Here is a 25,023-nt window from a genome sequence, read left to right on the forward strand (position 1 = left end):
AGAGATCGTGTCCGCTCTGGGCGGACATGAATTCGGCACTGGCGCTCTGGAGCGGCACTGACTGTTTCAGAGAGATGCACATGCGGGCGAGTGAGGGTGTTAATGGTGGACAAGGGCAGTCAGAAATGGACATGTCAGCGGTCCGGCCGCCCGCAAAGCCCTCCTAGTTTGTCTTCTATCTGTGAGAAAAAGTGTGTCCGGACCGCTAAGCGTACCAATACAGAACTGCATTGCATGAAAAAACTTGTCTGACAAGGCGGTTGCGGCTGGTTTGGAAGTCAAACGTTGCAGATGCCCAAATAGCAACTCCAATGGGGCGACCCATTTCGTCCGCCGCCATTCGTTTGGGTCAGCGCGGATTGAAAAGACGGCCCAACGCGCCGACCCAAACGGATGCGCGTCCTCTTTCGTCCACCCGTCGACCCATTTCCGGCCCATTTTTGAGTCGGATTTGCACCGGCACGGACAGAAGACGGACGCGTGCGCGCTCGCCCTCTCTCCTCCCCGGGCTCGCTGGTCGATGGCACATTGGCCTCTCCCCGTCCAACAATGTACCGTCGCTCGCCTGCTTCGTCGCCGACGCCGCTGGCCATTTTTTCCGACAGAAAAAGGATACATAGATAGTTGTAGCATAGACAGAAAAAAAAGATGAACTACTCGTCGTTTTCCGACTCCGACTCGGTAATGTCCTCCTCCGACGTCTGAATGTAGGCGTCAGCATACCGCTCGTCCTCGGAGTCCCAGGACGATGCTTCTCCGAGCTTCAGGTTCAATTGAGCGGTCTGCTTCCGCACACGCTTGTCCTCCCGGTAGGCGGCTCACTCCGTCCTCCTCGCCTCCCTCTCCACCCTCCTTTGCTTGTAGAACTGGCGCTCGTCGACGATGTCCTGCGGGAAGCGTTCGCACCACACCACCATGGCTTCCATGTCCATCTTGGCGATGGCAAGGCGACGCTGCCGCCTCCGGTGGTCACGACGATCCTTGTCGGTGAAAAGCCGCGGGAGAGACGCGAGATCCTGCGCCCGCTGGCTCGACACGTCGGGGAAATTCATCTCCCGACGAGGCCTCAGGAGGCGCCACGCCGCCGCGTCATGCGCGCGGGCCGCCTCCTCTGCGGTGTCGAATGTGTCGAGAATGAGGCGTTTCTCGTCAAACCAGATCTCGGAGGAGAAGGCGCCGGAGCGGCGCTCGCGGACTCCGCGAAAATCCAAAGCGCCTAGGCGGCGCATCGACATGGTGACGCAGAGGCAGCGAGGCTAGTGAGGGAGCAAGAGGAGTGGGCGGCGGGCGGAGTGTGGAGGGAGCACTTTCTTATAACGAGCGTCGGCCGCGCCAAAACTAGCGCGCGAACCTTTCCCGCGCACTGGAACGCCAAAACCAGCGCGCGCAGTCATGAAATGGGTCGGCGCGTCGGCCGCACTGCCGATCCAAATCTAATTGAGGACGGACGCCGGGCGGGCGGCCGACCCAAACGGACAAAAAGTACCCTTCGTTTAGATGGTCCCGTTGGAGTTGCTCTTATAAAACTGAAAAACACCATCTAGTCAAGCTAGCTATGCATTGGCGGGACGACTTGTTTGTTTTGATTGGTCGAGTGATGCAACCCGCGTCGCGGCGTCCGGCCGACGCCTCCCACTGAGCCGAAATGAGAATCAGAGGCGATCCAGCCCACGGACTGGGCATTACCTTCATCAGTGTTTCGCTTCGCAGCCGCGACAAACACCGTCGCTGCCTGCCCTGGTATTTGATTTCTTGTGATCGGAGGGCACTCAACCCATGCTTCATGTTCCCATCTAGCACGGCTGAGCACCTTGCTTACAGATGCCCGAGTCGAGTCCAACACAGCGAATGTCCACTAACAATTCTACAGGAAGGGGCACACAGATCAATTCCTGTGCACAGCGTACACGGATCATCTCCTGTAGAACACTTCATACTACTACTACATGTTAAGGTCAAATTAAACCAGCCTCTCTATATATACAGCGTAGCTGTATGTTCAAGAGCCCACTCACAGATCATCTTCGATCTTCATTTTGTTCGACATCATCTATCATGCCTCTTCTTGTGGCTCTGCCCGTGCCCATCTCTGTTAGTGCTAGCACGGGCGCTCTTTCTAGTACCGGTGCCGCATCTCCTTCAGCAAATGCTGATGGCCTCCTGTTCGATGATCTTGTGCTCGGTGACGGCGATGGAAGCAAGAATGAGACGGACGACGACCCCGCGGTGAAGTTGGAGTGGCTCAGGTCACAGATCATCGGCGCCGAAGCAGAGTTCTCGTCGCCGTTCGGGACTCGCCGCATCACGTACGCCGACCACACGGCGTCCGGCCGCTGCCTGCTCTTCGTCGAGGAGTTCGTGCAGCGGAACGTTCTCCCGTATTACGGTGCGCGCCATTAACAGCCTTTCCGCTAATTCTCTTTTTATACTCCTCTATTTACTTTTATAAGATCTTAAAAACGTTTTAGACAAGGTACAAAATAGCTCATATTCAGTTGTCTGAAACGACTTATAAAAATAAACGGAGGGAGTAACTTTTTCTAACTGATACTAGTACTAGTAGGAGTACAAGTTGCGCTCACCCGAACTAATGAAAATTTTGGAATTGTCAGTGATGTGTAAGTCTGTGTCCATGATGGTGTAGGCAACACGCACACGGTGGACAGCTACGTGGGCATGCACACGAGCAGGCTGGCCGGGGAGGCGGCGCGGTACGTGAAGCGCAGCCTGGGAGGCGGCCCACAGGACGTGCTGCTCTTCTGCGGCACGGGCTGCACCGCCGCCATCAAGCGCCTCCAGGAGGTGACCGGCATGGCCGTCCCTCCCACGCTGCGCGCCAGGGTGCTGGAGGCCCTGCCGCCGTCCGACCGGTGGGTGGTATTCGTCGGGCCGCACGAGCACCACTCCAACCTGCTCTCGTGGCGGGAGAGCCTCGCGGAGGTGGTGGAGATCAGGCTGCGGCAGGACGACGGCCTCGTCGACATGGCGGCCCTGGAGGCGGCGCTGGCGGCGCCCGGGCGCGCGGGGCGGCCCATGCTGGGCTCTTTCTCGGCGTGCAGCAACGTCACCGGGCTGCGCACCGACACGCGGGCCGTGGCGCGCCTGCTGCACCGGCACGGCGCCTTCGCCTGCTTCGACTTCGCATGCAGCGCGCCCTACGTCGACATCGACATGAGGTCCGGGGAGCCGGACGGCTACGACGCCGTCTTCCTGAGCGCGCACAAGTTCCTCGGCGGGCCCGGCAGCCCGGGCATCCTCGCGATGGCGTCGCGGCTCTACCGCCTCCGCCGCACCGCGCCGTCCACCAGCGGCGGGGGCACCGTGCTCTACGTCAGCGGCTTCGACCACGGAGACACGGTGTACTGCGAGGACACGGAGGAGCGCGAGGACGCGGGGACGCCGGCCATCATACAGAAGGTCCGAGCGGCGCTGGCGTTCAAGGTGAAGGAGTGGGTCGGGGCGGAGTGCGTCGAGGAGGGCGAGCAGCGCATGCTCGCCGTCGCCCTCCGCCGGATCCGGACGGCTGCCAACCCCAACCTGCGCCTGCTGCTCGGCGGCGACCCCGGCAGCACCGCAGGCCGGCTCCCGGTGCTCTCTTTCGTGGTGTACCCTCCGGTCGTCGACGAGAACAAGGAGGTGGGGGCGGCGAGGCCGCAGTTGCACTGCCGGTTGGTGACGAAGCTACTGAACGACCTGTTCGGCGTGCAGGCTCGCGGGGGCTGCGCCTGCGCAGGGCCTTACGGCCACCGGCTGCTCGGCATCACTCCGGCGCGAGCCAAGGCCATCAAATCCGCCGTCGAGATGGTAACCGAAACTAAACAGTTTCCAACTTCATCATCCTCTGCACTCACTATTTGTTGATGATGGATTCTGACCGATCAATCCATGCAGGGCTATCACGGAGTGCGGCCAGGGTGGACGCGTGTCAGCCTGGCGTACTACACGTCGGCGCGCGAGGCGGAGTTCGTGCTGGAGGCCATAGACTTCGTCGCCAGTTTCGGCCACCGGTTTCTGCCGCTCTACACCTTCGACTGGAAATCCGGGGACTGGCTGTACGACCGCAGCTGCGGCCGCGTCCGGCCAGACAACGGGCCGGTCGCCGATACTACCATAACTTGTGCTGCTGCTCCTGAGTCGCATACCGGAGAAGTCAAAGCAGAGCACGATTACCAGAGCTACATGGCGTTTGCACGGAAGCTGGCCGAGTCCCTGCTCAACACTGGCCTGGATGACGCTCCGGCTAGGGGCATTCCCAAGGCCATTGACCCGCAGTTGGTTTACTATATGACGTGACTTGAGTCGCTGCAGAGTTCGACCCTTGGGTCCTTTTGTCTGTATAAAAGAAGATGCAGACACAGAATGTATATTTGGCAAGAGTCGTGTCATATACTCCCTCCGTTCGAAATTACTTGTTTCGAAAATGGATGTATCTAAAATTAAAATACGTCTAGATACATCCATTTCTGCGACAAGTAATTCCGAATGAAGGGAGCACATACAACGGTGTGAGAGAACGTACTTGAGGAACAAGAATGATGACCAACCTTTTTGACCTCCTTTTAGAGCAAAATGGTAATTTTCCATATATAACAGAAAGTTTTTTTTATATTAGAAATTTAGAATGAAGATGACTGTATCCAGAAACACAAGACTTGTTATGAGAACTTTCTTTTAGAAGAACAGGGAGCACCTCCCCGGTTCCATTACTCAGAATGAAACCAAAACCACACCAAGTCTGATGCAACAGCTCTTAAAAGAGCAGTCTAAAAACAGTGAAACAGCAACAAGCTAGCTAGGGAAAGTAGGAGGGGAACTCTTGATCTATGAGGACATATACACTCTATATGGAAAAATAATTTAATAATTCAACAAAAAGTCAAAAAATCTGAAAATATTTTTGAAATAAACTTGACCTTACATTGTACTTGTGAGAAAATTTTCACAAAAAGAAAATCCCCCTTTGACTTCTTTCCAAAAAAGACAAATTTTTGATCAAAATAGTGTGAATAGTGACCTATAATAGCAAATAAATTTTGTCTTTTTCACTATGAAGTCAACGTTGATTTTTATTTTTTGGAAATTTACATACTAGTGCAGAAGTAAGTCAAGTTTATTCTAAAAAAATTCTAAACTATTTGACTTTCTGTTTAATTATTAAAAAATTCTCCATATAGGGTGTTTATACAACCAGGAACCGAAGTGTATTTCTCGGGAAAGTAGCACTATTACAAGAGAAGCCTCCCAGCAGGGGCATAGTCTCATGAAGAGTTGGTAGATGAACTTAGAGGACACAGGGAGCATCCAACGACGCCTTCATGGCCTTCAGAGGTGGAGTGGCGTATGCCTGAGGTGACCAGCAGGTAAAGAGAGTAGACACCGGACTGATTGGTGCAGCTTTGTGGATGTCTCTCTTCTTTGGCGATTATGAGAACTTTCCTCCTTCCCAAACCACAGAGAGGAGATTTTTCTGGGCTCACCGTGCAGCCACTCCTCTCCTAGTAGGTCATCAGCCTCCTCCTCCACTATCTTTGCACGCGTAGGAGGGCAAGAGGCTCCCATCTATTAGATGGAGTTCTGAGCATGATTCGTTTGATGCCGAAAATGGACATGCCAAAAATTGTCTAGTGCTTGGTTGGTTACCATGTTTACTTGGCAACCTCACAAAAATTGTCAATTTTTGGCAACTTTTAATATTGTCATTTGTTAGCTTGCCAAGTATTGGCAATGCCAAATGTTGGCATCAAACTAATTATTCCCTTCTTTGAAGCTTTTAGTAGGCCTACGTGTTGACCCCGATCTGGTGAATAAAGTTTCCTCGAGCCTCTCATATCGACGATGTGGGCTGGGGTGACTTCGGTGGCTCGTTGACATAGATTACCACCGATATTTCTGGCCAGTGATGTTAGGGTTCATCGGATGCAGCAACGACTTCCATCTGTGGTTGCCTCGTCTCTGTCAATTTGGTGCAGCCTCCAATGTCAAAATGATGCCTATGAGCTTTTTAGAGGTTGGGATAGTGAATTTGTTGGTCTTCTGACGATAGCTTAGACGGTTTCTTCTCTAGACGATGGTTCATTAGTGGCCTCGGTGACTTCCATCAGTGATCAACAACTGGCTAATCGGACAATGGAGAAGAAGGAACAATAACATGTCGTCGGTCCGTTCGAGATGAGGAAGACAATCACCCTCAAGGACCACAATGTATTTATTTTTTTGAGTTGGACCTCTATGTATTTTCCTTATTTTGAACAAATGCTTGTACTGATGATTTGTTCGATGGATCTAAGTCACGAGGGACAAAAAGATAACTTGCATTTATTTATTTTTGAGAATTCACAGTTTTATTTTTCTTTCCTTGAAAGGGGAATTCACAGCTAAATCAAGTTGTAGCCAGCCAAGATGTCAAAAAAAAAAAGTTGTAGCCAGCCAATCGTTGGTATGCCGGCCCAACGTCTGAAGGCTGGAAGAGAAAAGGCGCCAACCTCATTTTCCCGTCAAAGAGAAAGGAGAGGCCCACCGTCCGTATCGCGATCCAGAGTCCAAATATTCAGACTCCCCTCTGACTGATACCCAATCCAATCGTCCCAGACCGTCTCTGTTTCTCACCTCATGGCCAGATCTGCGGCGCTGCTGCTGCTGCTGCTCGCTCTTCTCCTGGTCTGCTCGGGGGCCGCGTCGGCAGCCGCCGCGGCGGGCAGAATCAAGAGCAAGGCTGCTGCTCGGTCAGCGAGGGCGGAGGCGGAGGCGGGGTGCCGGGATCTGGCGACGCGCGGCAAGTGCGTGGCGAGCGGCGGCGGGGGCAGGTGCCGGTGGTGCCGCAGCGAGGCGCTCGACGACATGTGCTTCGGCGCAGCGGAGGCGTGGCGGCTCCCGAAGCAGGTCTTCTCCTGCGACCAGCCCGCCGGCGCCGCGCACGCCAGGAGATAGCGTCGACGCCGATGCCTTCCCCGGGATGGGAGGGATCGTTGTACTATTCTACTCGCTGGTTGTGAGATTTACCGAGTGTTCGCGCATTGTACTGTCGTGTTACTCATCAACTCATGTATACGTAATTGGTTTTATCGAAACGAGGCTGATCGCGGCCGAATTTATTAGCTTCCATTTGTTCTCGGGATCACTTGCCTTCGATCTTCACTCGTTTCGATCGAATGTTTTTGAGATCATCCATTTTCTTGCGTTGAGGTTTCTTTTCCGAATCAGCACAGCACCTTCGCAAATTGACATTCTCGGCCAATGCAAAGGACCCAGATATAAATCTTACGTCACCCGCATGGCAATTTCTCTGGTATTTTTTTTACTACATGGCAATTTTTTACTTTAAAACATACACATGACAAGTCTGGTCACTTGATTTTTAGTGTTCAAAATTTATGGGAGGATTTGGAACATTTCCTGAAAACAACAGTAAGGGCGCAACGCAATGTGGGGATATTTAAAAACGAAATATGTATATGGCAACCGTGTGCCAGATTGCGAAACTGCCACACGCCTCCCGATCTTCCTCATTTCCCGCACGTCCTCCCCGACCTCCCTCCCAATTTCTTTCCTTTCCCGCGGGCACACCCGCTCGTGACTTCCTAATTTTTGTAATCGTCAATTATGGCCCCACACGACTTCCCAATTTTCGGGCAAAAATAATGCTTGAACTAGAATTTGATCTCTAGTCTGCAAGTAATCAACAAAGGGAACTAACCACCTCACCTATGACACTAATTGTTGAACAAGCTAAGGAAAATACTGTTTTGACATGTTTTTGCCTTTAATAGATGGTAATATACGCAGCGCACATCTGATAACTGAGGTAGAAACATCATGGTAACTTTGACCGTAGGGATTTTTTTTTTGAAAAGATACTTCGATATCTTCTGTGTAAATAACACGATAGTATACCTCCCTTCCCTGACATTTTTATGTGTAAATAGTATGAAAATATATGCATCGCGATAACTAAACACCATGATAAGTTTCTGACCCATGGGGGAGAATTTGCTGAAACATACCCCTGATAAATTTTATGTAAATAACATGATATTTTAAGCACTACGGGCTTGATAGGTTACCTGGAATCACCATGATAACTTTTTCTCCCAGAAAAAAGTTGTTCAAAACATCCCCAATAATTTTCGTGTAAATAACATGATAATATAAGCACCGCATAACCGATAATTTGCAATATAAACATGATGGTAACTTTTTTTATCAAAGGAAAACAAGTTGTTAAAAACATACACTCGCCTCGCGCATGGGCCTCTTGAATGAACACAACACATGGCGTGCCACGGGAAAGTGACATAATGTTTAGTGTCATAAGGGGCACACGTGCTATAGGCGTGATAAGTTACACAAAAACATCGTGGTATTTTTTGACCTATGGAAAAAGCTACTGAAACACACCCAGATTTTTAGGTGCAAGTAACATGATAATATACGTACTGTAGACCCGGTAACTCATGTACAATCCATCCATGATAATTTTGACCAGGGTGAGGTTGATGTACATATACTCTGATAACTTATGTGTAAGTACCACGGTATTTTACACATCGAAGACCTTCTAACTTGTGTATAAAATACAATGGTGACTTTGAAGGGGTGTAGTTGTTGAAGCATAGTACCTGGTACGTTCTATGTAAATAGTATGGTAAGTTATGCAACACATGCCTGATAATTTGCATACGAATATCATGGTAACTTTGTCCTGGGGAGAAATCATGTGGTAGACGTGAAGAAGTGGCAGTTTTCTCGGGGATGGACGCGCGAGATATGTGGGAGAAGCAGGTTTCTCGGACGAGCCTCCGGGGTCGTTTGGGAGGAGGCGAGGTCAAAGGACGGGGGATCGTGTGGTACTTTTAAATGAAAGAAGTAGAGGTGTGGCAGTTTTGCTTATATGGTACACGTGTACCAAATATCACAGTCCATTTAAAAAAGAAAAAGACAGTTCATTTTTTTTAAATAACTTTCGATTTATTCATTAACTGTCAAGGTAGTACAAAGAACACCAGAAATAAAAAATACATCGAGGTCTATAGACCACCTACCAACGACTAATAGCACTGAAGCGAGCCGAAGGCGCGCCGTCGTCTTCGTCCCTCCTCATCGGAGCCGAGCAAACCTTATTGTAGTAGACAGTCGGAAAGTCGTCGTACAAGGCCACATAAGACCAGCACACGAGAACAACAGTCGTCGCCAATGAAAAGAAGCGTAGATCGAAAGAATCTAACTTGTAGACACATGAACACAAACGGACGACTACAAGATCCACCCGGATCCACCGAAGACAAACGCCGACCGAATCCCGCGAGATCCGCTGGAGACAAACCTCCACACCCCCTCTGACGATGCTAGAAACACCACCGGAACGGATGCAAGGCGGAAAGAACCTTATCTTCAGAGAACCACCACCGCCTCGCCTGTCTGAGCTAGACACAAACCATAAAAGAACTCAAAAGAGCATGAAAAACGGAGCCCTCTGGCCCATCCACCACGCCTCCATATCCCTAATACCACATGAGACGAGGTAGACCGGCGACAGCACCGGCGAGAGGCACGAGAAACCCTAGCCAATGGGCCCTCTTTCTTCCCATGAAAGAAAGAAAACAAATGGACACCGTTCAAATTAACAAGCCTTTAATAGCTTGCTTGACGATGACCGGTGCGTGGACTCGAAGCAAGAACAGGCGAATGGAGAGGATTTGCATGGGGCGTTTTCTCCTACTACCAACATAGCGCCCGTCGCGGTCGCGTACAGGAAGTGCCCTCCCATCGTGGTGGTGTCCAAAGCTGAGCATGCTTGCATTCGCAGTAACAAATTGAACGTATTTAAATTGCTGGAAGGCAGCTTACTAGGCGACAGTCCATGCCTCTCCTTCCATGGCGGTTGCCGCATTGTTCTCAGCCAATGGCACAGCTGTACTGATTGACCACGCTAAACCGAACGATTATTATGGAAGATTCTCAACGGACGTGCTTCGCAATCAATGGACGCAGAAGAGATTAGACACCTCGAATTAGTATATGAAGAACAAAACTGTATACGATTGTCTGTGGCCCGTCAGCAGCTCAGCTTTCATTAACCATTGCAATTTGAAGAAATTATTCGTGTACGTGGTCTGGTCTGGAGACCCAGACAGTAAAAATTACATGCAAGTAAACAGCAGTAGAGTAGGAGTATGTCCCAAGGGGCCAATATAGGGTTAATCAATAATACTTCTATATCCTAGTGCCTTTGGCGGCAGCTGGAAATAGCCTGATGGCAATAGTTCCTTGCTTGCTTCACTTGCCCGCCCCTGCCAGGTCTAAATTCAGCATATAGGCGCCGAAATAAGCACACAACAGCTCCGCATGTCTACATACTCCACGACTTTGATCCGCTGGAGAAAGCTTGCTATTTACATCTCTTTAGAGTGATACAACATACATTCCTCGGGCACATCTGGTATCAAAGGACTCTCAGCTGAGCTAGAAAGGCGGCACATAGATCAAGAAAGAGGAGATGCGGCCCGCTCGCCCTTTGCAAATCCAGAAGGTATTTCTCATCTCTTGTTTTGTAAAGCTGCAATATCAGAAATACAGAGACAGCTAAGAAGAATGCAACACGGATAATGAGAACATATGGTTTTAAGTGCGTAAGCGAAATAAGGAGGAGAAAATATTATTCAAATCGTATAGGTTTATGAATTATGTAAAGTTGTTGCCGAGTGGAGGCACATCGGGATCACCATCAAGTGCACAACTGAAGTAAAAGGTGACGCGAATAATGGGAGTTGAATTTCAGTTTTCGCATGATAGTGACTGCAATAGACATCAAGTGGAGGCATGCAAGCAGTAGGTGTATGGCAACAGGGGTGTGTGTATACAATGGAAATAAGATTCCAATTTTATGAGGTTCCTGAACCTATTGCGCCGATTTCAAAGTAAAAGAGATGCAGGGATATGTGAAGAGTTATCTTGTGTATATAACTTCCTAGTAAAAATATCATGTATAGACGAGCGTGCATGGAAATGCAAGGGACTGCTAGTGAACAATTTGGAGTGCCATACTTATAGTGACTAAAAGGTCAAGGTCTGCTACACTGTTTAACCATCAGGAGAAAGACACGCATAAGTACTCATGCATCACACTGCTGTATTTGCATCAGGACTTCTCATTGGATGAATACAGATGGATTTGCAATTTACCTGAAGTTCGAACTTAATTAAATTTAACTTGTCACCCAGGTCGTCGGTTTCAATAGGCTCTGCACTGAAGTTATAATTGGTATGATTCATATTCTCCTGACCGGGAAAGCCAGGAGGACTCCATCTACATTTCATGTTATAGTGTCCAATTTTTTTCCAGTATACATTCAGTTCTTGCAGAGCCTTCAGCACTTCAGTCATAACTTCTCTTGGATGTGCTCGAGACTGTCAAAATGAATCCAAAGATGTTAATTGAAATATATAAGAAAGAGCTTAAGAAAAGCACCAGAACAAAGCTAAACATAGATTACCTGAAGCCCAAGAGCCCATTTCCTATCAGCTGGAAAATGTGGTCTCAAGCCAACTGGAGATTCCATATATGGTTGTTGCCGATTTCCATGAGCTGGACTTTGTGTTTCACTTGGAGTAATGGGTGAGAAAGACGATTCCTTGATGCCAAAGTTATTAGAAATCAATAATCTAACAGCACATGCATCAGTCAGAAGATTAAAACATAATCGGGGGAGGCAAACAAGTGAACACAGTAACTCACCATAGCTTCTTGATACCCAGCTCCAAGATAGCCAGTTGTTGTGCGACTCTTATTATCCAAAAATAAATAATATGCAACTGTTGCCTGCAGTGCGCAGATGAATTAGTCATGGTCGTTAATTTGCACATAACAGGCATATGCAGACAACAGAACGTAAAAAAAAGTTACCTCATTTTGCAATCTATTATGAATTGATTCAACCAGCAGGTTTTTGTCAAATCCCAGACTGATAACTTTAACAAGAGATTCTTCATCAATCTACAAAATCATGAGAGAAACCAACACCTTATTTGAGGACTTAAATGAAGAAATACATGACTAAAAAATCCTGTCAGCTCCCATCTGGACAGTCACACAGAAAACTGCAAGATTGACTCCAATACACATAAAATTTTAAGAAACCAGTGAGCACTCCCATGCATAGCCTCACTAAATGGCACAAGGCAGAAGGGTAATGTACAGACCCCAGAAAAAAACTTTAAAATATATCATTATAAATCATGAAGAGAAATGATGGGCACATTTTTAACCACATATAAACTTAACCACCAAGTTTATATGCCTTAATAGGAGATATCAACAATATAAAATATTTTTATGGGCGGAATATTTGGCATAACTAACACACAGAGAAACACCATTATATCATAGTTCAACTGATTTTCATAAAGGAAGCGGTGCAGAGGGCTAATTATACCTTTTTAACTTGTTGTGCAGTATCTGGTGGAGGCACGGCTAAATATCGTGGGAGTTGAGCTTCAAACCATGGATGCTCGCGTATTTCACGAATGGTTATCCTCTTCATAGGATCAACAACTAGCATCCTTGGAATCAAATCCCTTGCTGGGCCTGATAAATGGCTTGGAAGGGTATATATTCCACCCTGAAATGAAAAATGGAATATATTATTTATATCACTAGAAGCAGGTACAGATGCACCATTCAAATGCAGACTACACATATATTTGCTAACCTTTATTTTCTTAAAAAGGTTGGGTATGTTCTCATCATCAAATGGAAGAGTACCACATAGAAGAGCATAAAGAATAACACCGCAGCTCCATACATCAACTTCAGGCCCAGCGTACAGTTTTCCAGATATAACCTAGATAACAGAAAGTATATTATACAGTGAAACCAAAGAGTCTGGGAACAAAGCTAGGAGTACAATGATGTCATGTCCTTTCTGTCTGAAAATAGTTCAAGGATAATTACCTCCGGAGCTGCATAATTTGGGCTACCACAACTTGTCTTAAGAAAGTGGCCGTCACGCATAACATTACTTAAGCCAAAATCCGCAATCTTAACATCACAATTATTGTCCAAAAGAAGGTTCTCCGGCTTTAGATCGCGGTGCACCACCATGTTCCTGTGGCAATATTGAACACCAGATATGATCTGTACAAAGACAGAAAACAAAGTAACCCGTCACGTTAAGGGTCTAAGTGGAATGATAAACATCATTACTGTGTCTGCACTCTGCAATTTCCGAGCAAACTATATTTTCACATGCCATTGCTGATACATCATCAAAATAAGTGGCAAACAAGAACAAAAAAAAAAAGCTTAATCCAAACTTTAGAGTTTAGAAACTAGGACGCTGAGTAGAATCTTCAGAATAAAGGGTTCAAGACAATAAAGGAGAGATTACCTGTTGAAAGAAACGGCGGGCCTCTTCCTCCTGTAGCCTACCTTTCTCAACAATGTAATCAAACAATTCACCAGACTTAACATACTCCATAACCACATAAATATCAGCTGGTGCCTCTATCACTTCATAAAGGCGGATGATATGTGGGTGCATGAATAATCTTAATATCTTGATCTCTCTTTTCACTGCAAGAGAACAATGCAAAAAAAAAAACTTGAGTGCTTCATTTTAGACCAAACAACTATATAAGATACTCCCTCTGTCTCAAAATGTAAGACGAGAGCATTTGTTGTGCTTGGCACTTGAGCAGTGAATATTTTCTTAAACAGTTCCTATACAACATTTATAATCAAGAGCGGTGCTGCATTCACATCGCTGATGTGCTTGCTCATGTCAATCACAATTTTCTACATCATGCAAAGATAGAAAAACAGGAGCACTCCATTTATGAGAATGGTAATTACTACAACGGCTGAATCACAGGGAGTATATGTTATTAATAGAAGAATAGTAGCATGCCAACTTTCCATTTATGAGCGACAATTACTACAACAGCAGCATACTACTATATACCCAATATGTACAGAATAGGAAACTCTATACTCACTGAAAGAGCTCAATAGATAGAGCAAGAAAAATTACCAACCTTTCTCTTCCATCTCCATGTTTTTGATTTTCCGGCGGTTAAGGATCTTGACGGCCACCTTGTGACCAGTTTTTATATGCTCGGCAATCTTGACCTTCCCGAACGAACCAATCCCCAGGGTCTTCCCAATACGGTAATTCTTCAAAGGGTTGCCATCTTTGCCGCCTGTCTCCATCTTCCACCTTAATCGTAATCACACCAAAGTACACTTCAGGAAACGAAGACCGGGAAATCACTACTAGTACGAAATTTCACATGGAAACGACGGGCGGGCATGAATAAAGCGCGCTGGCTGTTCCAATTAAGCAGGACAGATCCAGCTGGTCCGTGTGCTGAATTGCAACTCCAAGCCTACGACGGCCGGGGATAAAAGGCAGGCAGAAATGCTTAATTCTGAAAGAAGAAGGACCATTTGCCCCCAGAGCAGAGCTCCAGCTCTTCCTGCCCAATTCAACCTGAGACCCACAGCATCGCCGGAAAACCAGCAAGCCATGCTAAGCTCGGGAGCTCACGGATCTGCAGGCTAGGTGGCGAGCGAATCCCGCTCACTCCTGGAGCGATGAAACGAAAACTCACGGTCCGCCCAAAAGCCCAAGCGCCTCGCGGAATTCTCGGGCGGGAAGGGGCGCGCGAGGGGGAGAGAGGGGGAGGCGGCGAGGCGGGATCCCCTACCTGGCCGCCGGCGAGGCTTCCCGGGGAGAGGCGTAGCGGCAGCGGCGGCGCGGAGATGCGGAGGGCGGACGGAGAGAGAGAGGAGGGGGGTGGAGAGACTGGAGAGCGATGCGTCGCTCACGGGACCGGGGGAAAGGGAGGGGGGAGGGGGAGGAGAGATTCGATTCCCGCAACACCGAGGGCCCCACGGCGACGGCGACTGCGGGTGGGACCGCGCGCGCCCGTGGCGCGCGCGGGTTCGTGCGGCTCGCTGGTGCGGTGGGGGGCCAATCAGACAACGGGCAGAGGGCGTGGGACGGGGAGGATTCCATCGCGATCTGTCGTTTTCCGCCGGGTGGATGCGACGGGAACGCGACGCGACGCGACGGGACGGTTCGTTCCCGGTGCGTTGGTGCTTGGTGAGCGCCACGGGTTCAACAGTGTCGGTACTCGCTTCAGCTGCGATTAACGTCCGGGGTTTTTTAGCAAGAGAATATCTGACACCGTAGAGACCAAATTAGAGCACCTTTCGCCGAATCCGACCCCTCAAATGCCCATGAACGCGTCCGGTCACGTCTTAAATGTTGCGTTGCACATTCACATACCGTAAATTCTGATCCTTAAATTCATACAACCCATGCACGTCGATCATACGATACAAACTGTCCGAACGCCAAAATTCGAAACAAAGCAAAGCAAAGCAAATCATAATAGTTCAGCAAACCGAACATGGCAAAATGAAATCAATGTCCGAGCATGACGGATGGCCTCGGATCACTGGCTCGGCGCCTGCTTCGAGCGGAATACGTCCTGCTCCAGGCAGAATGCATCCTGCTCCGCCTGCATCCAGGTCGCCTCCTCCAACTACATCTGAGCCACAGCTGCCCTCGCCGCCTCGCACTTCCTACGATCGTTGATCTCCATCTTCTTGTCCGCAAGCCACTTCTTCGAATGCTTATCATAGAGGGTCTCGTCCGCCAACATGATCCTCGCATCTTCCATGTCCCGTGCGAGTTGCAACCTCTCCTCCTCAAGCTCTATGTCACCAAATGTCTTGGCCTTCTCAAGCTACCATTTGATCTCCGCTTGTTGCTTCTCCAACTCGATCTTCTCCCTCCCAATTTCGAGCATCTTCTTCGTCCTCTTCCGGTCCCACTCCATCATTTCCTTTTGCGCATCCAACATGAGCTTGTACCACTCCTCCTTGCTCTCCCTCACCGAAAAATGCCCGTCCATGTTGACCGGCGAGGGTCCGGGCACGGAAATGGTTGGAGGGCGGCGGGAGGAGGAGGAAGGGTTTGGTGGATTTGGTGCAATTTAGAGTGGGGTCGGGCTGTCGGGTCCGACATGGCGGGCGTGCCCGGGCGCCCCCATATCCACCCCTTATTTGGCTGGATATGGAGGTGCCGGTCAGCCCGGGCGTTTGAGGGCCGTTTGAAAGGCCCGTCCGGGTCAAAAAATCATGACCGGGCGGCCTGGCCGGGCGTTTGAGACGGGTTTGAGGGGTCCGGTTGTAGATGCTCTTACTAGTACAACGAAAATTTGTGGTTGGATGGTCGGCGCATCTTCAACGGCAACCCGCAATTTTCCTCTCGCATCCTTCCGCAGACACTGATGCGGGAGACTGCCATCCAACCGTAGTATGTATATGTCCGCCAGCAAATTCAAATTCAAATCTACATTGATCCACACAATGTGCCGGATCACACCCGCGTTGGATCGCATCCCAGATCAAAACCAAAAGGAGGAAAATATGTTTAGTTTTTACATGCCCGAATCCAAAGAATATCAGTCCGGCAGTCCATGCATTTCTGCCCTGCCGGATCAGCCATCACAGCAATTTGCTCCCCGATCAAGGAGGTGTCGCCGCCGCGTAGGCAGCCTCCGCGTCCGCCACCAACTCATTTTTCTGCCGCTCCAACATTTCATAGTGGACGGATTGCACGATAATTCTAGCATTGGCATCCAAAGAGTCGATATTCCATGTCAACATCTTTGTGTCCTCCGCATTAGCGGCAATCTTCACCCTTTTCTCCTCGAGTGCGGCCTTCCTCTCTTGGATCATGGTCCTCCTCTCTTTGAGCTTGATCTTCTTCTTCGTCGCCAACCGCCTCGTCCGCCACGCTCACCACGCCCATCGCCACCACCAAGCCCACCGGCGGCCAGACGCTCTTCAGCTTCTCCTTTGCGGCCTTCGCTTTGATGCGGCGATTTTGCCGCTGAAAGTGCAACTAATCCCCGGGTGGTTTTGATGATTCATAACAACATATATCTCATTGAACTAATATCCATTTAAGATAAATATTTCAGGATGTTCAATGATTGGCATGGAATGGACTAGAGATGTGGACCCCTCAAAATGCTAAGGACAAAGATTGGCAAAAGCTCAAGACTCTTCATCTTTATTTTAGTGATCCAAGATCACATTGATTCCGTAGGAAAGCCAATACTATTAAAAGGGGATGATGTGTTGCTTAATGGTCTACTTGCTCAAGTGCTAGTGATATTCCTCGAAAACCCTTAGCCACTTTCTCCATCCAAATATATTAGAAAAATTCCAAACTCGGCCCCACCGATTCTTTCTACCCGGAGCCACCGAGTTCATATGACATAGCCACTGCCAGAAACCCTAACTATTCGGTCACACTGATACGGATCTCGGTCCCACCGAGATGGCCTTGCCAGCGTTCTTTGATCTATTGCATTCGCTTCGGTCCCACCAAGTTTATGCAATCGGTCTCACTGAGTTGGCTTGACAGATTCTCTGTTGCTTATTGCCTCACTTCGGTCCCACCGAGTTGATGCAATTGGCGCCACCGAGATGGTGTTTGCCCTAAGTCCTAGCACATCGGTCCGACCGAGTTGTTCCAGTCGGTCCCATCGAGATTCCTGATGGAAATATGCCCTAGAGGCAATAATAAAATGGTTATTTATATTTCCTTAATCATGATAAAGGTTTATTATTCATGCTAGAATTGTGTTGACCGGAAACTTAAATACATGTGTGGATACATAAACAAATACTGTGTCCCTAGTGAGCCTCTACTAGACTAGCTCGTTGATCAAAGATGGTTAAGGTTTCCTAACCATAGACATGAGTTGGCATTTGATAACGAGATCACATCATTAGGAGAATGATGTGATGGACAAAACCCATCTGTTAGCTTAGCATATGATCGTTCAGTTTATTACTACCGCTTTCTTAATGTCAAATACATATTTCTTCAACCATGAGATCATGCAACTCTTGGATACCGGAGGAATACCTTGTGTGCTATCAAACATCACAACGTAACTGGGTGATCATAAAGATGCTCTACAGGTATCTCCGAAGGTGTCTGTTGAGTTGGCTTGGATCGAGATTGGGATTTGTCACTCCATAAATCGGAGAGGTATCTCTGGGCCCTCTTGGTAATACATCATCACAAGAAGCTTGCAAGCAAAGTGACTAAGGAGTTAGCTACGAGATGATGTATTACAGAACGAGTAAAGAGACTTGCTGGTAACGAGATTGAACTAGGTATGGAGATACCAACGATCGAATCTCGGGCAAGTAACATATCGACAGACAAAGGGAACTACGTATGTTGTCATAAAGGCTCGACCGATAAAGATCTTCATAGAATATGTAGGAACCAATATAGGCATCTAGGTCCCGCTATTGGTTATTGACCGGAGAAGCGTCTCGGTCATGTCTACATCATTCTCGAACCCATAGGGTCCGCACGCTTAACGTTCGTTGATGATACAGTATTATATGAGTTATGTGAGTTGGTGACCGAATGATGTTCGGAGTCCTGGATGAGATCACGGACATGACGAGGAGCTCTGGAATGGTCCGGACGTAAAGACTGATATATAGGATGATAGTATTAAAGGAAATATGCCCTAGAGGCAATAATAAAGTTGTTATTTATATTTCCTTACATCATGATAAATGTTTATTATTCATGCTAGAATTGTATTAACCGGAAACTTAGTACATGTGTGAATACATAAACAAACAGAGTGTCACTAGTATGCCTCTACTTGACTAGCTTGTTAATTAAAGATGGTTAAGTTTCCTAGCCATGGACAAAGAGTTGTCATTTGATAAGCGGGATCACATCATTAGAGAATGATGTGATTGACTTGACCCATCTGTTAGCTTAGCACGATGATCGTTACAGTTTCATTGCTATTGCTTTCTTCATGACTTATACATGTTCCTCAGACTATGAGATTATGCAACTCCCAAATACCGGAGGAGCACCTTGTGTGCTATCAAACGTCACAACGTAACTGGATGATTATAAAGATGCTCTACAGGTGTCTCCGATGGTGTTTGTTGAGTTGGCATAGATCAAGATTAGGATTAGTATCTCTGGGCCCTCTCAGTAATGCACATCACTATAAGCCTTGCAAGCAATGTGACTAATGAGTTAGTTACGGGATGATACATTACGGAACGAGTAAAGAGACTTGCCGGTAACGAGATTGAACTAGGTATTGAGATACCAACGATCGAATCTCGGGCAAGTAACATATCGATGACAAAGGGAACAACATATATCGTTATGCGGTTTGACTGATAAAGATCCTCGTAGAATATGTAGGAACCAATATGAGCATCCAGGTTCCGCTATTGGTTATTGACTGGAGATGAGTCTCCGTCATGTCTACATAGTTCTCGAACCCGTAGGGTCCGCACGCTTAACGTTCTGTGACGATTTGTATTATGAGTTCTGTGATTTGATGAACGAAGTTTGTTCGCAGTCCCGGATGAGATCAGGGACATGACGAGGAGTCTCGAAATGGTCGAGACGAAAGATCAATATATTGGAAGGCTATATTCGGACATCGGAAAGGTTCCGAGTGATTCGGGTATTTTTGGAGTACCGGAGAGTTACGAGAATTCGTATTGGGCCTTAATGGGCCATACGGGAAAGGAGAGAAAGGCCTCAAGGATGGCCGCGCCCCTTCCCCATGAAATGGTCCGAATTGGACTATGGAAAGGAGGTGCCCCCTTCCTTCTTTCTCCTTCTCCCTTCCCCTTTTCCTATTCCATGTGGGAGGTGGAATCCTACTAGGACTAGGGAGTCCTAGTAGGACTCCACACTTTAGGCGCGCCCTATGAGGGCTGGCCTCCTCCTCCCTCCATCCTTTATATACGTGGCCAGGGGGCACCCCATAGACACACAAGTTGATCATTGATCCCTTAGCCGTGTGCGGTGCCCCCTCCACCATAATCCACCTCGGTCATATCGTCGTAGTGCTTAGGCGAAGTCCTGCGCTGGTAGCTTCATCATCACCGTCATCATGCCGTCGTGCTGACGAAGCTCTCCCCCGACACTTTGCTGGATCGTGAGTTCGTGGGACGTCACCGAGCCGAACGTGTGCAGATCACAGAGGTGCCATACTTTCGGTACTAGGATCGGTCGGATCGTGAAGACGTATGAGTACAGCAACCACGTTGTCATAACGCTTCCGCTTACGATCTATGAGGGTACGTGGACAACACTCTTCCCCTCTCGTTGTTATGCATCACCATGATAGATCTTGCGTGTGCGTAGATTTTTTTTGAAATTAATGCGTTCTCCAACAAGTATTTGGTCTCCGGAAAGGTTTTAGAATGCAATGGGTATTTATCGGGTCACCGGAAGGGGTTCCGGGAGGCCGCGGGGAGTTACTAGGCCTAACGGGCCAAGGGGAGGGGAGCACACCAACCCACAAGGGGTTGGCGCGCCCCCAACCTGGTCGCAGGCCTTGTAAAGGAAAGGGAGGGGTTGGCCCCCTCCCGCCTTTCTCCAAGGAAGAGAGAAAGGGAAAGGGGGGGCTTCCTAAGGCAGCCAACTGATACGTCTCCAACGTATCTATAATTTTTGATTGCTCCATGCTATATTATCTACTGTTTTGGACTATATTGGGCTTTATTTTCCACTTTTATATTATTTTTGGGACTAACCTATTAACCGGAGGCCCAGCCCAGAATTGCTGTTTTTTTGCCTATTTTAGTGTTTTAGATAAACGGAATATCAAACGGAGTCCAAACGGAATAAAATCTTCGGGAACGTGATTTTCTCACCGAACGTGATCCAGAAGACTTGGACCCTGCTCCAAGGAACAAAAGAGGCGGTCATGAGGGTGGGGGGCGCCCCCCCTAGGGTGCGCCCCCTGCCTCGTGGGCCCCTCGTTGCTCCTCCGGCGTACTTCTTCCTCCTATATATACACACGTACCCCCAAACGATCAGAACAGGAGCTAAAAACCTAATTCCACCGCCGCAACTTTCTGTATCCACGAGGTCCCATCTTGGGGCATGTTCTGGAGCTCCACCGGAAGAGGGCCGTCATCACAGAGGGCTTCTACATCATCCTAGCCCCTCCGATGAAGTGTGAGTAGTTTACCTCAGACCTTCGGGTCCATAGTTAGTAGCTAGATGGCTTCTTCTCTCTCTTTGAATCTCAATACAAAGTTCTCCCCCACTCTTGTGGAGATCTATTCGATGTAATCTTCTTTTTGCGGTGTGTTTGTTGAGACCAATGAATTGTGGGTTTATGATCAAGTCTATCTATGAATAATATTTGAATCTTCTCCGAATTCTTTTATGTATGATTGGTTATCTTTGCAAGTCTCTTCAAATTATCCGTTTGGTTTGGCCAACTAGATTGGTAGTTCTTGCCATGGGAGAAGTGCTTAGCTTCGGGTTCGATCTTGCGATGTCCTTACCCAGTGATAGAAGGGGCAGCAAGGCATGTATTGTATCGTTGCCATCGAGGATAACAAGATGGGGTTAATTTCATATTGCATGAATTTATCTCTCTACATCATGTCATCTTGCTTAAGGCGTTACTTTGTTTTTAACTTAATACTCTAGATGCATGCTGGATAGCAGTCGGTGAGTGGAGTAATAGTAGTAGATGCAGAATCGTTTCGATCTACTTGTCACGGACGTGATGCCTATATACATGATCATGCCTAGATATTCTCATAACTATGCTCAATTCTGTCAATTGCTCAACAGTAATTTGTTCACCCACCGTAGAATACTTATGCTCTTGAGAGAAGCCACTAGTGAAACCTATGGCCCCTGGGTCTATTCTCATCATATCAATCTCCATCACTTTAATCTTGCTTTGCTTTTTTACTTTGCTTTTACTTTTTACTTTGCATCTTTATACCAAAAATACCAAAAATATTATATCTATCAGATCTCACTCTCGTAAGTGACCGTGCAGGGATTGACAACCCCTAATCGCGTTGGTTGCGAGTAGCTATCACTTTGTGCAGGTACGAGGGACTTGAGCGTGGGCTCCTACTGGATTGATACCTTGGTTCTCAAAAACTGAGGGAAATACTTGCGCTACTCTGCTACATCATCCCTTCCTCTTTGGGGAAAACCAACGCAAGCTCAAGACGTAGCAAGAAGGATTTCTGGCGCCGTTGCCGGGGAGTCTACGCAAAAAGTCAACATACCAAGTACCCATCACAATCCCTATCTCTTGCATTACATTATTTGCCATTTGCCTCTCATTTTCCTCTCCCCCCAATTCACCCTTGCCGTTTTATTCGCCCTCTCTCTCTATCCTCCCTCTCTATTTGCCTCTTTTTGCCCGCTTGCTTTTTGTTTGCTCGTGTGTTAGATTGCTTGTTTGTCGCGATGGCTCAAGATACTACTAAATTGTGTGACTTCACCAATACCAATAATAATGATTTCCTTAGCACTCCGATTGCTCCTCTTACCGATGCTGAATCTTGTGAAATTAATACTGCTTTGTTGAATCTTGTTATGAAAGATCAATTCGCCGGCCTTCCTAGTGAAGATGTCGTTACTCATCTGAATAGCTTCGTTGATTTATGTGATATGCAAAAGAAAAAAAGATGTCAATAATGATGTTGTTAAATTGAAGCTATTTCCTTTTTCGCTTAGAGATCATGCTAAAGCTTGGTTTTCGTCTTTGCCTAAGAATAGTATTGATTCATGGAACAAGTGCAAAGATGCTTTTATCTCTAAATATTTTCCTCCCGCTAAGATCATCTCTCTTAGAAACGATATTATGAATTTTAAACAACTTGATCATGAACATGTTGCACAAGCTTGGGAGAGAATGAAATTAATGATACGTAATTGCCCTACTCATGGTTTGAATTTTTGGATGATTATACAAAATTTTTATGCCGGATTGAATTTTGCTTCTAGAAATCTTTTAGATTCGGCCACGGGAGGCACTTTTATGGAAATTACTTCAGGAGATGCTACTAAACTCCTAGATAATATTATGGTTAATTATTCTCAATGGCATACTAAAAGATCTTCTAATAAAAAAGTGCATGCGATAGAAGAAATTAATGTGTTGAGTGGAAAGATGGATGAACTTATGAAATTATTTGCTACTAAGAGTGTTTCTTCTGATCCTAATGATATGCCTTTGTCTACTTTGATTGAGAATAACAATGGATCTATGGATGTGAATTTTGTTGGTAGGAATAATTTTGGTAACAACGCTTATAGAGGAAATTTTAATCCTAGGCCATATCCTAGTAATCCTTCTAATAATTATGGGAATTCCTACAACAACTCTTATGGAAATTATAATAAGATGCCCTCTGAATTTGAGACTAGTGTTAAAGAGTTTATGAATTCACAAAAGAATTTTAATGCTTTGCTTGAGGAGAAATTGCTTAAAGTTGATGATTTGGGTAGAAACGTTGATAGAATTTCTCTTGAGATTGATTCCTTAAAGCTTAGATCTATTCCTCCTAAGCATGATATCAATGAATCTCTCAAAGCCATGAGAATTTCCATTGATGAGTGCAAGGAAAGAACCGCTAGGATGCGTGCTTCCAAAGATGCCTTTATTAAAGCGTGTTCTTCCAATACCTATGAAAATCAAGATGAAGATCTAAAAGTTATTGATGTGTCCCCTATTAAATCTTTATTTTGCAATATGAATCTTGATGAAACTGAATATGATCTTCCTTTACCTACAAGGCGTTCTAAAAATTCGGAGTATTTAGATCTTAATGATGAAATTGATGAAAGTGGGATTGAAAGAAATAAAAATCTAGATGTTGCTAAACCCACTATATTGGATTTCAAGGAATTTAATTATGAAAGTTTCTCTTTAATTGATTGTATTTCCTTGTTGCAATCCGTGCTAAATTCTCCACATGCTTATAGTCAAAATAAAGCCTTCACCGAACATATTGTTGATGCCTTGATGCAATCTTATGAAGAAAAACTTGAGTTGAAAGTTTCTATCCCTAGAAAACTCTATGATGAGTGGGAACCAACTATTAAAATTAGAATTAAAGATCATGAGTTTTATGCTTTGTGTGATTTGGGTGCTAGTGTCTCTACTATTCCCAAGACTTTGTGTGATTTACTAGATTTCCGTAATTTTGATGATTTCTCTCTAAACTTGCATCTTGCAGATTCCACTATTAAGAAACCTATGGGAAGGATTAATGATGTTCTTATTGTTGCAAATAGGAATTATGTGCCCGTAGATTTCATTGTTCTTGATATAGATTGCAATCCGTCTTGCCCTATTATTCTTGGTAGACCTTTCCTTAGAATGGTTGGTGCGGTTATTGATATGAAGGAAGGGAATATTATATTTCAATTTCCATTAAAAAATGGCATGGAACACTTTCCTAGAAAGAAAATAAAATTACCATATGATTATACGCACTCTCACCCTTCCACCTTTGCTAGCCTCTCTAATACCGCGCACCTTTCGCCGGTATCATACACCTACCATATACCTTCCTCAAAACAGCCACCATACCTACCTATTATGGCATTTCCATAGCCATTCCGAGATATATTGCCATGCAACTTTCCACCATCTAGTTCATCATGACACATTCATCATTGTCATATTGCTTAGCATGATCATGTAGTTGACATAGTATTTGTGGCAAAGCCACCGTTCATAATTTCTTCATACTTGTCACTCTTGATTCATTGCATATCCCGGTACACCACCGGAGGCATCCATATAGAGTCATACTTTGTTTTAGAATCGAGTTGTAATCATTGAGTTGTAAATAAATAAAAGTGTGATGATCATCATTCAATAGAGCATTGTCCCAATAAAAAAGAGAAAGGCCAAAGAAAAAAAAGGCCCAAAAAATATATAAAATAAAAAGGGGCAATGCTACTATCATTTTACCACACCTGTGCTTCAAAGTAGCACCGTGATATAGCGAGTCTCATATATTGTGCTTCAAAGTAGCACCATGTTCTTCATATAGAGAGTCTCATATGTTGTCACTTTCATATACTAGTGGGAATTTTACATTATAGAACTTGGCTTGTATATTCCAATAATGGACTTCCTCAAATTGCCCTAGGTCTTCGT

At 46.5% G+C, this 25,023-nt stretch overlaps 3 protein-coding genes across 4 annotated transcripts; 2 read left to right on the forward strand and 1 right to left on the reverse strand.

Moving 5' to 3' along the window:
- Positions 1–2,028: 2,028 nt before the first annotated feature.
- On the forward strand, positions 2,029–4,552 carry LOC125548589. Its single transcript, XM_048712158.1, has 3 exons — positions 2,029–2,386; positions 2,645–3,804; positions 3,892–4,552. Exons 1-3 carry the CDS (start codon positions 2,056–2,058, stop codon positions 4,291–4,293), a joined length of 1,893 nt encoding a protein of 630 aa, XP_048568115.1. The 5' UTR covers positions 2,029–2,055; the 3' UTR covers positions 4,294–4,552.
- A 1,975-nt stretch (positions 4,553–6,527) lies between these two features.
- LOC125548590 lies at positions 6,528–7,094 on the forward strand. The gene has a single exon (XM_048712159.1). The coding sequence runs from the start codon at positions 6,610–6,612 to the stop codon at positions 6,925–6,927; it is 318 nt and encodes a 105-aa protein (XP_048568116.1). The 5' UTR covers positions 6,528–6,609; the 3' UTR covers positions 6,928–7,094.
- Positions 7,095–10,032: 2,938 nt separating this feature from the next.
- LOC125544698 (serine/threonine protein kinase OSK1-like) lies at positions 10,033–14,854 on the reverse strand. 2 transcript variants are annotated; one of them, XM_048708442.1, is made up of 11 exons: positions 14,701–14,854; positions 14,029–14,210; positions 13,383–13,567; positions 12,947–13,129; positions 12,705–12,836; positions 12,429–12,614; positions 11,900–11,989; positions 11,732–11,815; positions 11,490–11,627; positions 11,179–11,403; positions 10,033–10,552 (listed from the first exon to the last, which is right to left on the reverse strand). In XM_048708442.1, exons 2-11 carry the CDS (start codon positions 14,201–14,203, stop codon positions 10,439–10,441), a joined length of 1,512 nt encoding a protein of 503 aa, XP_048564399.1. In that variant the 5' UTR covers positions 14,204–14,210; positions 14,701–14,854; the 3' UTR covers positions 10,033–10,438. The 2 variants fall into 2 exon arrangements, 1 of the variants encoding a protein (XP_048564399.1); XR_007299608.1 differs by lacking the exon at positions 10,033–10,552 and having other exon boundaries at positions 11,336–11,403; positions 11,490–11,658.
- Between the last annotated feature and the right edge of the window lie 10,169 nt (positions 14,855–25,023).

This window comes from Triticum urartu, chromosome 3, assembly GCF_003073215.2.
Source record: "Triticum urartu cultivar G1812 chromosome 3, Tu2.1, whole genome shotgun sequence".
Lineage (NCBI taxonomy): Eukaryota > Viridiplantae > Streptophyta > Magnoliopsida > Poales > Poaceae > Triticum > Triticum urartu.